Source organism: Meriones unguiculatus, chromosome 4 (assembly GCF_030254825.1).
Source record: "Meriones unguiculatus strain TT.TT164.6M chromosome 4, Bangor_MerUng_6.1, whole genome shotgun sequence".
Lineage (NCBI taxonomy): Eukaryota > Metazoa > Chordata > Mammalia > Rodentia > Muridae > Meriones > Meriones unguiculatus.
In genome coordinates, this window is record NC_083352.1 from 141,134,934 (window position 1) to 141,148,812 (window position 13,879).

The following is a 13,879-nucleotide window of genomic DNA, read 5'->3' on the forward strand; positions in this document are numbered from 1 at the left end:
ATATTATTTGTTAGGTGCCAGGGATACTGTTTCCACTTGCTATAATGATATTCTAACAACATGAATAATAAAGACAATTTCCAAACAAAATTGCAAATAAAGTATAGAATAGCAGCAATGTAAAGACAATGAATGTGTATCATCTTCAGCACTTTGATTAGAGATAAGCAATCAATGAGCTAACAGGACAATTTTACCATGTCTTCTCCCTCGTCCAAGCATGCCTTTTTCCTTCTTTTGTTTTGAGATGGGGTCTCACTATGTAGCCCTCGCTGGCTTAGCATGTGTAGAGCAGGGTGGCCTTGAACTCACAGAGACCTGCTTGCTTCTGCCTCTCAAGTGCTGAACCAAAGGCATGTGCCACCATGCTTGGCCCCTATTTTACCATGATTAAGTGTGAAAAACAAACAAACAAACAACAAAAAACAAAAGGGAAAAAAGTGACAACAAAATACCCCAACTACTTGACTGTGTAGTATGGTAGAATAAAGAAATATTAATCACAGGGGTAGTCATACTGTGCAGATAGAATTAGGATTGGCTCCTTTCTCCAAAAATGTCAGGCACATATCCTTCACATCATGTGCTTCCTCACAAGCTCTGATGAACACTGGTTTCCCATCAAATGTGGTGTTGTTGACATCTGCACCATGTTCTAAGGCAATCAGTGCGCATCGATAATGCCTCTTGGTGGGCAAAATGCAGTAAAACAAAACACCTGCAGGAAAAGAGTTCCACAGTGAGTAGTCCTTATCTAGTGCCAAATGGCCAGTCTGAAAATACAGATATAAATAACATCTTATGGACTCAACAGGTTGTATTTAGGAATATGTAAACATATACAGATACATATATGCATACACTAATAACTAATGAAAAAGAGGCCATGAATTTGAAGAAGAGTGGGAAATGGGATAGGAGAGAGTTTGAAAGAAGAAAAGGGAAAGGAAAAACATTGTAATTAAATTGAATTAAAATCTCAAAAAGAAAAAGAAAAAAATTAAATCTCTCTCTCTGTCTCTCTCTCTCTCTCTCTCTCTCTCTCTGTGTGTGTGTGTGTGTGTGTGTGTGTGTGCATGATCTGACCCTTCAAATCTTCAGGGCTGTGTGTGCCAGAAAGTTCCTTGGGTATCCTGATCCCCATTTGAATCCATGTTTATAGGGTGCAGTCTCTCGATTTCATAGCAGTAAGAAGAAAAATCAAATCTGCTCTGTCATTTTGGTAAATCACTTTGATCCACCCAACAGAGGAAAATGCTCAGTCTTCACACTTGGGACTATAACATGCTCTACATCAACGTATTCTGTGCCAAAAATATATTATATACCAGATATTATTACAGTTCTAACAAAGATGGTGCTAAGCAAGTTGTGTGTAAATAAAAGTTAAACTCCAAAATGACTTTGTAATAAGTTTTCCCTCAAAGAGGCTTCATTCAAAAACAAACAGCCTGAAAGAAACATGTGACCTATGAAAAAGATACTACAAAAAAGATAGGTAAATAGATAATAAGAGGCAGGTAAAAGAATATTCTCAAAAGACCACGTAAATAAAGATGATTGGCTGGTCTGTTTCTTATATTAGCAAAGAAACTAAATATAACCCATTCAATAATAAAAATGTAAAAAAAGGACCAAAGAGAATAGAAGACAAACAGCAAGAAAAAGAATTGAGCCAACAGGAGCTAAAAAATAAAAAACATTAAAGATTGAAAGTCAAATTAGAAGCAGACAAAGGAAGACCAGAGCCTGCATCACCGGGAGTCGAGAGACAGAGGAAAATTACAGAAGTTAAGACTTGACTGAGAGAAGCCTCCACACAAAGTTGCCTCCACACATATTTCAATAACAAAAGGCAAAACACAAAAGAAAAATTACACAAGTACAATAACAACTTTGCGAAAGAAAAACCTGAATCTGAAAATCCAAAGAGAACACTGCCTCAGAAAACCATGCTTTAAGAACTATGCAGATGCTGAGAAGTATGGCCAATCTTTAGGCAGAGTGCAGAAAATCTTATGAAAGAAGTGAGAAACAGAAGATCTGGAGAGGACTGGAACTCCACAAGGAGAGCAACAGAACCAAAAAATCTGAGCTCAGGGGTCTTTCCTGAGACTGATACTCCAACCAAGGACTATGCATGGAGATAACCTAAGACCCCTGCACAGATGTAGCCCATGGCAGTTCAGTATCCAAGTGGGTTCCATAGTAATGGGAACAGGGACTGTCTCTGACATGAACTGATTGGCCTGCTCTTTAGTTACCTCCCCCTGAGGGGGAAGCAGCATTACCAGGCCACAGGAGAAGACACTGCAGCCACTCCTGATGAGACCTAATTGACTTGGATCAGAAGGAAGGAAAAGAAGACCTCCCCTATCAGTGGACTTGGGGAGGGGCATGCATACAGAAGGGAGGAAAGGAGGGACTGGGAGGGGAGGCGGGAGGGAACCACAGGGGGGATACAAAGTGAATAAATTAATAAAGAATTAAAAAAAAACAACTATGAACATGAGGTAAAGCCAGGTGAAGAAGTGTCTGATGAGCAGAAACTTAACTCCCATCTAATGCGGAAAACCAAGACTTTCAATGGCGACATTGCAAATAAGATCTTTTTAAAAAGGACTTTATAACACCAGGGAGAAAGAAAACAGAAAAAATTATATACAGAATCAGCACACACACACACACACATACGACTAAGCATAAAGGAAATCAGTATGAGAAGTGGAAATGAGCAGGCTAACCTACTTCATCTGAAACACTAGTCTAACAATAGGTGAAAGTGTAAGTAAGAGTCTCTGCAATCTCTTCAACATAGAACCAAAGCTAAATTGCTGGAGGAATTCTAGGTACAGATAGACATAGGCAACTGAGTAATGCTGGGACCAGGCAAGGTGGTCCTCCCCAGAGAAGATCACACCAATTGGGTGTCCAGTGCCAACTGGTCAGCTCTGAAAACATACATACAAGAAGTTAACATTCTATGATCCAAGAAAGGCTATATTTAAGAATATATGTATACACACATGCATGCAATTAACTAGTAAAGAAAGAAGCCATGAGTTTGAAAAAGAATGGAGAAGGATAAATGGGCAGGTTTGGGAGGAGGAGAGGGAGGGGAGAAATACTGTAAATACATTATAATCTCAAAAATAAGCTGACCAAAATGGCAAAGCAGAGAACCAAAGCAAATCGAACTCTGAATGTAATACAAGACCAAGTTTATTTTAAAAGCCCTAAGGTGCTTGCAAAGTGCGTATTTTGTAATGACGGCTTTTGTAACTCATAGTACAAAGCCTACAGCATGTCACATCCTTTTAATGACCCATTTAAATGCTCCATGTTTTCTTGTGCTGTAGGAAAAAAATGCCGTCAGTAGGGAAACAGGATGTCAATGTCAGGGAGGATCCTAGGAAAAGCAAAATGCTGGCCCCCAGCTGAGGCTGTGCAAGCCAAATGGGGTTCCCTCCAAGGGAAAAAGACAGGGGCCTTGTGTTAACCATGAACCAATTAACAAGGTTATGTGTGAAAAACACATTGCATTTATTTTACTTCCTATTTTGTTTCTCCCATGCGACTTATATTGATTTTTCCATATGTTCATACTTCTCAGATCTTTATTAGCTTAATAGTAATCTGAATGAGGGTAAATATTAGCCATATGGCTGTTGCATTTGTTGCAAATATTTACTTGATCTTGTTAATTTTGTTTTTAATCTTTACATTTTTAGATTTTTATGCTATATAATGTCTCATTTTGAAATATTGTTTTATTTAAATATTGGTTCCAATTTAAGAAAGTAAACCTTTTATTACAGTGTTTTTCAGAGTTTACTCTATATACTTAAAGTATGTTTGATGCCATGTGGAAAAACTGCTTCATGGCCAAATAAACATTTTAAAATATTTTGACTTTGTCCCAGCAGGAACAATGCTTCAATTTGTTTTATTCAGTGGCTGCCTAATGAATTCAATAGTAGGACCAACTTTGCATGTACCACTTTTAACATCTCAATGATTCTATAGTTCATGGGAAAACACCTCAGATAATGGCATTCTATGAAGCGTTGAGGTTGATAGGTTTTCATTGTGTAACCCTGGATTACACAATTAAATGAGGTTACAGAACCTCATTCTGTAGACCCTTTTGATTCTGCTTCCCTGGTGTTTGGAATACAGGTGTGAGTCTCCATGCCCAGCCATTATGTGAAGCTTAAAAGCTATGTTTTCCCTTTGAGTTTTTTTATTGAGTATTTTTGCGTCAATGTTCATACGGGGCATTGATCTGAAATTCTCTTTGTTGGGTCTTAGTGAGGTTTAGGTATCAAGGTGACTGTGGCCTGATAAAATTGTCAATGTTCCTTCTGTTTCTATTTGTGGAATAGTTTGAAGAGTATTGATATTAGCTCTTCTTTGAAGGTCTGATAGAAATCTGTGCTGCAGGAGCTCCACAAGGAAACCAACAAAGCCTGCATGGAGACTGATGCATCAACGAAGGACCATGTATGGAGAGGACCTAGACCCCCTGCTCAGATGTAACTGATAGGCAGCTCAGTCTCCATGTGGGTTCCCTAGTAAGGGGAGCAGGGGCTGTCTCTGTTATGAACTACCTTGCCTGCTCTTTTGGTACTTCCCCCTGGTGATAGAGCCTTGGCAGGCCATAAAGGAAGAGGATCCAGGCAGTCCTGCTAAGACTTGATAAGCTAGGGTCAGATGGTAGGGGAGGAGGACTCTCCCTTTCAGTGGACTATGGGAAGGGGATGGGTGGGGGGGGGGGGAGAGTGGGACCAGGAGGAGATGAGGGAAGAGGCTATAATCAGGATATAAAATGAATAAATTGTAAAAAAAATTAAAAAGCTGTGTTTTCAGTGTTTAAATTTTTAAATCATATTTGACCTCTAAATGCATCTTATGTTTATTTTGTTATGTGGTTCTAGTGCATGCCATATATCAAATAGCAAGTTGGTAGTGAGTTAGAGAATAGCTTTTCCTTCTGTCAGAAGATACTAACAATATAAAATGAGATTCATTTCTTCAAAGGTTAGTGTCAGTGACTTTGTAGGTATGGCAATCCTCTGGGACAACTGATTCAATCTGCCATTTTATATTGAGTGTGTTTGTAATTATTTTATTAATTTTCGTGAGCCTGTCTCAACTCTGATCTAACTCAACTAACTCAAGTAGGCAAAAATCCCCAGACCATGTTTTTGAGACTGATAGCCTGTCACCAGAATTACACATGCAATAATTCTCAACAGCCATGTGTAATATTTCAAGATATATTTCCAAATATATTAAAACTGATCTTACAAAATTGAGGTTTAAGCAAAATTTACCTTAGTTTTCTCAGCCTTTCAAATTCAGTCCTTCCCATATTAACCTTGGAACCACAGAGGACAAAATCCATCTGGAGCCCTAAGTCTAACCCTACCATATTCTACAACTTAAGGAAGGCTTCTTTGTAAATAAGATATTATCCTTCACCATTGGTTATTATAATGTCTGCATGTGTAAAGTTAAAAGCTGTCTGCACTTGAAAGCATCTAACAAGCCAGAGGTCATACTATCTGGAAGCTTCATGCCAAGGGGATTCAAGACTAGCCTGAGCTAAGACCCAGACTCAAAAAAAAAAAAAAAAAAAAAGATAAGGAAAAGAAAAACACTATCAAATACAGATCAATCTAGTTGTTTTTACATGAGTGGGCTTTCAGAACTTTTTTCCCCACAATATTCCTAAACTGTTTTATATTATAAGGAGGTTATATATTTGGGTGCAGCAGTGGAATTCAATCTTTTACTTAAGGTCTTAATTTGCTTCTAAGGCTGGGAAGCAAACAAACAAACAAAACGCCACTTTCTTGCTTTCTGGCTACAAAGTGAGTATATTTTTCTGGACGCTGGAGTTTTACCTTTTCCTTCATTATCAACTATCGTCATGTCAGCTTTGGCTTTGGCTAAAATTTCCATTGACAACTCATGGCCCAGCTCTGCAGCTCTCATGGTTGGAGTACAGCCCGTGCGGTCTTGCACATCAGGGTGAGCGCCAAGTCCAAGGAGAAAGCTAACCATGTCAATGTCATTGGAAATTGAGGCTAAGTGGAGAGCACTCAGTCCGTCAATAGGTTCAGTGAAGTTGATTAGCTCGGGGTATCCAAGTTTGATCAGCTTCTCTATCTGCTTCTTGTCTTTGTTGCGAACACACTGAAGAACTTTGTAGATCTGTAAGTTCTCAAGCCTCTTGTCTGCTAAGGCCATGTTTGATACTCACTTCTTTACAATGCTTTCTGGACTAAGACAAAAACTATAGAGCAAAAAAGGGAAAACAAGGTAAGGTTAACATTACTGTTATTTTTATCAAGTTAAAATATTTTTAAGCTCAAAAAAATTTAAAATAAACATAATTTAGTGCAACTATTTCAGAAAATATTGTATATAACTTAAAATATTAAGCTGATATAACATTAAAATATTTCAATTTTTTCCAGGAAAATTAATTTATTAATTATTAATTAATTAATATAGTGGTACCCTTGTAATCAAATTTAACTTTTCCTTGTTGCTATAGCATTTACATTTTCAATGAAGAAGGTTGCCAACATGAGGGTATGTGTTTCCACCTGTGGCCTATACCACATATTTCCCTACATTGAAGTATGTTCATGGTTTAGACATGTTACTTAAGAACATGAAAAACTGGGTTGTGTGAGACAGCAAAGGTGAGACAGTGTAGAAGGCAGGAGTGCTCACAGATAAGCACTAGAGAAACCAGCAGTTTTAATCATGCAGGGCTGTCTCCTCAAAGGAGGAAATGAACAACGACTTTCCACCCAGAAGGTTGGGGGTGGATGTTGTTAATAATCTGGGGACCTTTGTAGCCAGCCTTCATGTCACCCAAATCTCCCAGAATGTTTATTCCAGATTCTTCTCTCCTTAGATCTTATCTTTAAGCTTTGTTTCTTAGTCAACAGAACCCATCCTTAGGAGAGATGTAATGTGTACTTTGTGACCTGCTGACCTCTACGCTATCTCAGGCAGAGACCACAGCAAATCCTAAGCCTTTTAAACTAGAGAACTTTTTTTATGGTAGAGGTTACATGTACTTTGCAAAAGAGTTTTGATGTTGTCATGCCTTAACTTTATTGTGCAGATGGGATTGGGATTACTGTTGTTACCAGGAATTGTTTTTTTCTAAAATTGTGCTGAATTTAAATATGCCTAAAATAAATTGCCCTAGTGTCAGACTCCTCATTTTTTGACCCAGCACCACCTAAATCCTGCTGACCTGAGTTTCGTTTTGCCTCACTCAGATCATTTTGCTACCATTATGATGCTTGCAAAGACCCCTACCGGAGAGACGATTCTTACATCATCTTGAGGTTAAGGCAGCTATATTGAGTAGACACAACTAAATTTTTCATAAATAGTATCAATGCTAAATTGGGTACTTTAATATGTAATTTCCTTATAATTTTTATAGAAAGATAATCACATAATCACTTGGATGAATCATACGCCCTGATTATAGATATGCTCAGTTTGCTTGTATTTTTCCTGGAAAAAAAAAAACCCTCTTATTATCATATGAGGAATCAACTCTCTAAGCAGTTTTAACGAGGCTGTCCGTCTGCCCCTAGAACAGAGGTTAGTCTGTAACCATGGCAAGTCCACTACAGTAAACCATCTCTTTTCAGGTCCATTGAACTGTTCAACTGTATACACCTAGGAAGTGCTGGCCAAACACCATCCAGAAGGCTCTGTCTAGCGGAGTATATTGAAAGACTGTCTTTTATGAAGTTGCCAAGCAGCGTGCTGTGCTGTTGCAGAAAGCATACACTCAAAAGATGAAGACAAGCTGTTGGCATCAGCTGTACCCTGGTCTGTGTCAGAAGTCCACCCCAACCCCACCTGCTTCCTCTGTATGTCTTAATCTAGCACTGAGCAGTTAGCCATGTCTTACTGCTTCCACAACAGCTCCTATATTCCATTCTCCAATAAGCATCTGCAATGGACATATTCTATTTTATTGCAAAATAAGCAAGTATGAACATTCTTTTCCCCTCACCAAAAATTAGTGCCATCACCTACATGTTCCAGGGCAGTGAAATGGACTTTTGATCCTGTGGTCTTTCTTCATGTCATCATAGGCGATCAGAGTGTCTCTGTTGCCTGCTTTTTCCTATGCCACTGCCTACTCCTCCACTTTATTCTTTGCTGGCTCTCTTTTTTATGACTGACATCTCATTGCTGGAATGTCTTCAAAGGTCACAGGACTCATTTTATCCTTGGGAACTTTGTGACTAGTGCTACTTCCTGACTTTTACCTCTGTTTTAATCTTATGATCTTTACTGTCCGGGTTACATAACCCCCATGAACTCCCTGCAGATTGAAAAAGACTATTATCCCTCCATATCTGATGGGCTTCATTAAGATGTCATAGCCAAGGGGCAACTGACAGGGACTGGGAGAGGACCATTTTTCTCTCACTTTGTGAACATGAGTAAGTTGTCTATGCTTCAGTAGATGGTCCTGTACTCTTGTGTATACAAGGAGCACTAATCAGATGAGTGAAATACTAAAAAAGAAAAGAAAAAAGATGACACAAAGGGGGACATGCAGGGGGTAACTGAAGAAAGGAAATGGAGAATATATATATATATATATACATATATATATGTGTGTATATATATATGGTATATGTATGAAATTTCCCCCCAAATAAATTAATTTTAAAAAGTAACATGGCGGGTGCAGAATGTATGATATTACCCTAACCTTGTCCATTTCTGATAATGCTAGCAGTGGTTATCCACTTCCTCAGAGTAAAACACTAGCGTTACATTTTTTTTTCTTCACAGAAATCCTTACTCAAAACACATCAGTAAATCCCATGAGTTCTGCCCTCAATTTATATCTTGACATCAACCCTGCACTGCCCTCCTAGTCCATTTGTTGTCCTAGGCCAACTGCCAGACTTCCAGTTTGTCTCACTACTTCTCTAACAGCCCTATATACTCCAGTATTTAGTCTAATAATAATGATAATAATAATAATAGTAATAATAAAATTTTAAATGTAGATCAAATCGAATCACACATGTTTTTGACCCCTAAAGTTTTAGGAAATTTTTGAAAAATGTAATGTGGGTATTCAACACCCATACATTTACCACCTAGGGACTATCAATAAGGCTTGCTGGATTTCATATCCCATCCATTTATCTAATGATTAAGCTCAGTTTTTTTTTATCCAATTCAAAGTGTAGGCACATTCTTGTATACACATTCTGAACTTGAATCTTTTATGTATTTGCAGTCTTTTTCATACTTTGTCTATATAATGGAATGAGCAAGTATTAAATATGCAGCCTGGTTTACAAAGCAAGTTCCAGGACAGCCAATGCCACACATAGAAACCCTGTCTCAGAAAAAAAAAAAAAAGGAAGATAGATAGATAGATGATTGATAGATGATTGATAGATAGACCGATAGATGTTTAATTTGTGCTTTTTATAGCTTTCCCATTAGAATATGGTCATCACAGAACATAAGATTTATAATAATGCTATTTCTCTACACCCTGGAACCTGAATTATATGAGGCACTTAATGAGTACTTTTCTTAATATTTAACAGCTGCAAGTTGAAAGAATTGAAGAGAAAGCCTGAAAGAAAATTTCCAGGTTTTTGGTTTGAAGCACTAGATACCTTTATCTGAAATGGGCTGCTCATGGTGGGCTCCACATTGGTCAGGCAGAGTGGACAGCCCTTTGGCATGTTGAGAGGACAGACAGGCTGATATCCAATTTTGAGATGCCACGAGAGATGTCTGATCCAGGTCTGTGGTGGGTTATGGGGTCTTCAGCAGTTACAGGGCAGCTGAACTAGTGACAAGAAGAGCAACCACCAATAACTATCAATAATGCCAGGCCTTTTCTTGTCGTGTCTTCTGCCTTTTTCTTTTCCCCTTTGCTTCTGAGATATCAAGCATCATATAGGCAAGAAATTAGTGTCCTGCTTCCTTCTTATAGCCCCTCTCTTTACTTCTAGTCTATCTCTAGCATGTGGTGGACTAGGAAAACAGAGATTGTAGTTTTTCAAAGGTTTGTATAAACAGACTCTGAGTAAGCCCTGGGTATGCCTAAGAGTCACACTCCTGCCTTGGCAGCATGACACTTATTTCGGATGCATTCATAGCTCACTTCTGGTGCAGTGTGATTCTACACACATATACACATATGTATGGAATAGGACAAGATGCCTCTAAGTAGTTTATTGATTATACTGAACTTAAAACTACTTGCTTATGTGTACAGGAGATTCATAGACAGATACTTTGATGTCATCTGATTCCACTCATTAAAACAAAGCACTCCACTCCCCCTCTCCCCCCCCAAAAAAAAACAGCAGTTGGCATCATGGTTAAATCGGGCTCTAATAATGGATTGAACAGTCCCCTGCCATTTGTTTACCATGGGTTGAAAAACAGTGAGATATAATTACAGTATCTTGTCTTGGGTTTTCATTTGGAGTCCAAATATTCTTTTTTAAATTAATTTCAGTTGATTCACTTTGTATTCCAGCTGTAGCCCTCTTCCACATCACCTCAATCCCACCTTCCCTCCCTCTTCTCCTATACCCCTCCCCCAGTCCAATGCTAGGGGAGGTCCTCCTCCCCTTCCATCTCACCCTAGTCTATCAGATCTCATCAGGACAGGCTTCTTTGTCTTCCTCTGTGGACTGGTAAGGCTGCTCCCCCATCTGGTGGAGGTGATCAAAGAACCAGCCCATGAGTTCATGTCAGAGATGGTCCCTATTCCTATTATTAGGGAACCCTCTTGGACACTGAGCTGCCACGGGCTACTTCTTAAATGAGATAAAAATACCCATCTCACCCCCTTTCCTTTCCTCCTTTTGCCTGTATGCTTTCATGTGATTTGCCAGGCACATTTTCACTTCATGGGGAGAGGCAGAGATCTTTAAATTCTCCACTAGGTCCGCAAGGTAGGGGTGGTCCACTAGAGAAATGGATGAAGCTACTCTTGTCAAAGGCGTGTACTAGAGGGGACTCTACTGTAATAGCCCCTCCCCTGCATCGTTTTCACCTACTGGTTGCATACCTGGACAGAGTAACTATAGTAGTCTATTCGATGACTTCATCTGTGAACTGGGGACACACAAAAGTTCGCCACTTTGTGGAGCTGGATCAAAAGAAGCAGGAGAATTTTTGCAAAAATATGTAGACAAGTCCTTCAGGACAGGGGGGCTCCGAATAATCATTATCTCTGTGGGTTTCCATTTCAGCCTACCCACAGGCAACGGTTTACTTTCGTGGGCTTTCTATGATGCCTTCGGTTTTATTCCCAGAAATCAAGAGATGAGAAGAGTAGAGCAAGTAGAGATGTCATTTTACAGAAAAGGGCAGGGTACCCATCTCACCTTTTAGTCCTAGAGGTGACCAAGAGCCGGGTCTCCCTGGTCTTGTGAGGGCCTGGGACTCCTGCTCTGTCTCCTGGGACTGGCCCCAGCTAAGGCCTTAGGCCCCAGTATGGCATAGCAGGCCAGCCTGCGCGCAGGCAGCAGAGAAGAGTGTGTGGGTGCGTACGTCTGCCAGGGTGCGGCCGGGTGATCATAGGGGGTGAGGTGGGTCCGGCAAGCTGAGCCCTCTGTGAGTTTCACCCACGCACGGCCTGCTGCCAGGGCAACCGCGCAGGAGCGCGGCTGGGCGGAGCTTGCCTAGGCCCCGCCCACCGCGGGCCGCAGATTTGGTTTAGCTTCAGCTACCTGAGCCTTGAGGCTGGGCTGGAGGGAGAGGAGTAACAGGACTTAGCCCTTTCATTCTGTTTGCCCACCTCCTGCCCTCAATCAAAACATAAAAGTAAAGCTGCACTTGGTAAACAGTAATAATTAAATATATAGTTTACTGAGTACAATTAAGTAAAATGAAAAATGCAATGAATTGTACGAACAAAAATGCTCATTTTGCGTATTTATTCCTAAAATTATTTATACATAAGTGGAAACATATATGAAAATAATTTCATTTCAGAGCCATCCCCCACCTTTTGAGAGGCAAATTTTGAAACTTCATTTCTGTAAATGAAAAACCTGTATTTTAAAATTTATTTTTATGTTCACAAGTTTTTCCTGCAGGTGTTTAAGTCACCACCTGCAGCAGTGTGCATGGAGGTTAGAAGAGGGTGGAACATCCCCTGGAACAGGACTTTACAAAGCCTATATCAGTTGCCATGTGGTGCTGAGAACCACACGGGTCTTCTGCAAGAACAGCAGGTGCTCTTTTTTTAATTAATTTTTTAAAAATTTATTCATTTTTATATTCAAATTGAAGCCTCCTCCCTCAGCTCCCCCCAGTCCCACCCTCCCTCCCTCTTCCCGCTATCCCCTTCCCTTAGTCCACGGAAAGGGAGAGTTCTCCTCCTCTGCCATCTCACAGTGTGTTAAGTCTCATCAGGACTGCCTGGATCCTCTTCCTCTGTGGCCTGGCAAGACAGCATATCCAGGGGCACGTGATCAAAGAGCAGGTACCTGAGTTCATGGCAGAGGCAGCCCCTGCTCCCCTCACTCCGGAACCCACATGAAGACTGAGCTGCCAATTGGCTACATCTGAGCAGGTGTCTAGGTCCTCTCCATGCATGGACCTCCATTGGTGCATCAGTCTTTGCAGGACCCCCTGGGCTCAGATTTTTTAGCTTTGTGTGGCTCCTACCCTCCATGTCCTCTTCTTCCATAAGACTCCCTGGTTGTGGTGGCTCATGCAGGTAGGATTTGCTGAAGGAGGTGGAGGCAGGAGGATCATGAGTTCAAGGGCAGCCTGGGCCACACAGCATGTGCTCTTTTTTTTTTTTTTTGTCAGTGTTTGCCCATCTTTGTAATTATGATGGCTTTCTTTTTCAGAAATAGATTAAATACTGATGCATGCATTTTTGCATTCAATAGCTGTCTTGAAGAGAATTTCCTGAAGCCAATAGTTCTCATTTGAATAAATAAAATTTTATCCAGGAAACCTCTTAATTCATCCAAGAGAGAAAGAGAAAAAAAAATTGTTTGTCTTACATTTAATGCTGCTTAAGTATTTTTGTGTCTTCTTTTTTTTTTAATTTTATTTTATTTTATTTTTTTTATTATCAGTTACATTTTATTAACTCTGTATCCCAGCCGTGTCCCGATCCCTCATTCCCTCCCAGTCCCTCCCTCCCTCCCTCCCTCATCTCCACCGTGCCCCTTTCCAAGTCCACTGATGGGGTGGACCTCCTCCCCATTCATCTGATCCTGTTTTATCAGGTATCTTCAGGACTGGCTGCAAAGCCCTCCTCTGTGGCCTAACAGGACTGCTCCTCCCTTCGGGGGTGGGGAGACCAAAGAGCCAGTCATCGAGTTCCTGTTAGAAATAGTCCCTGTTCCCCTCACTTTGGGAAACCAATTGGTTACTGAGCTACCACAGGCTACATCTGAGTGGAGGTTCTAGGTTATATCCATACATGGTCCTTGGTTGAATGTCAGTCTCAGAAAAGACCCTGTGCCCAGATATATTTGGTCCTTGTGGAGCTCCTATCCTTTCCCCATCAGACTAACTCCCCTTCTTTCTTATGATTCCCTGTACTCTGCCAAAGGTTTGGTCATGAGTCTTTGCTTTGAAAACACTGCTAGTTAGAGTCTTTCAGATGCGCTCAGTAGACTCCTGTCATACGTTCAATGCACATCCCATCTGTCTTTCTAAACGAGGATTGATCATCTTACCCCATGTCTGCTCAATTGATTATCTTTTTTAGGTGTATAGATTTCATTATGTTTATCATATCTTATAGGTCTATATAAGTGAGTATATCCCATGTTTGTCTTTCTCCTTCTGGGATATTTCACTC

At 40.2% G+C, this 13,879-nt stretch overlaps 1 protein-coding gene across 1 annotated transcript in view; it reads right to left on the reverse strand.

The window, feature by feature from the left end:
- The window catches only part of Ankef1 (ankyrin repeat and EF-hand domain containing 1), a 29,404-nt gene extending 17,766 nt beyond the window's left edge, over positions 1-11,638 (reverse strand). Inside the window, exons 1-4 of the mRNA XM_021664752.2 lie at positions 11,436-11,638; positions 9,705-9,880; positions 5,910-6,301; positions 519-718 (exon numbers count right to left, since the gene is read on the reverse strand). Coding sequence (XP_021520427.1) covers positions 519-718; positions 5,910-6,255 — 546 coding nt within the window. The 5' untranslated portion in view covers positions 6,256-6,301; positions 9,705-9,880; positions 11,436-11,638. The remainder of the gene's footprint in view (positions 1-518; positions 719-5,909; positions 6,302-9,704; positions 9,881-11,435) is intronic.
- Between the last annotated feature and the right edge of the window lie 2,241 nt (positions 11,639-13,879).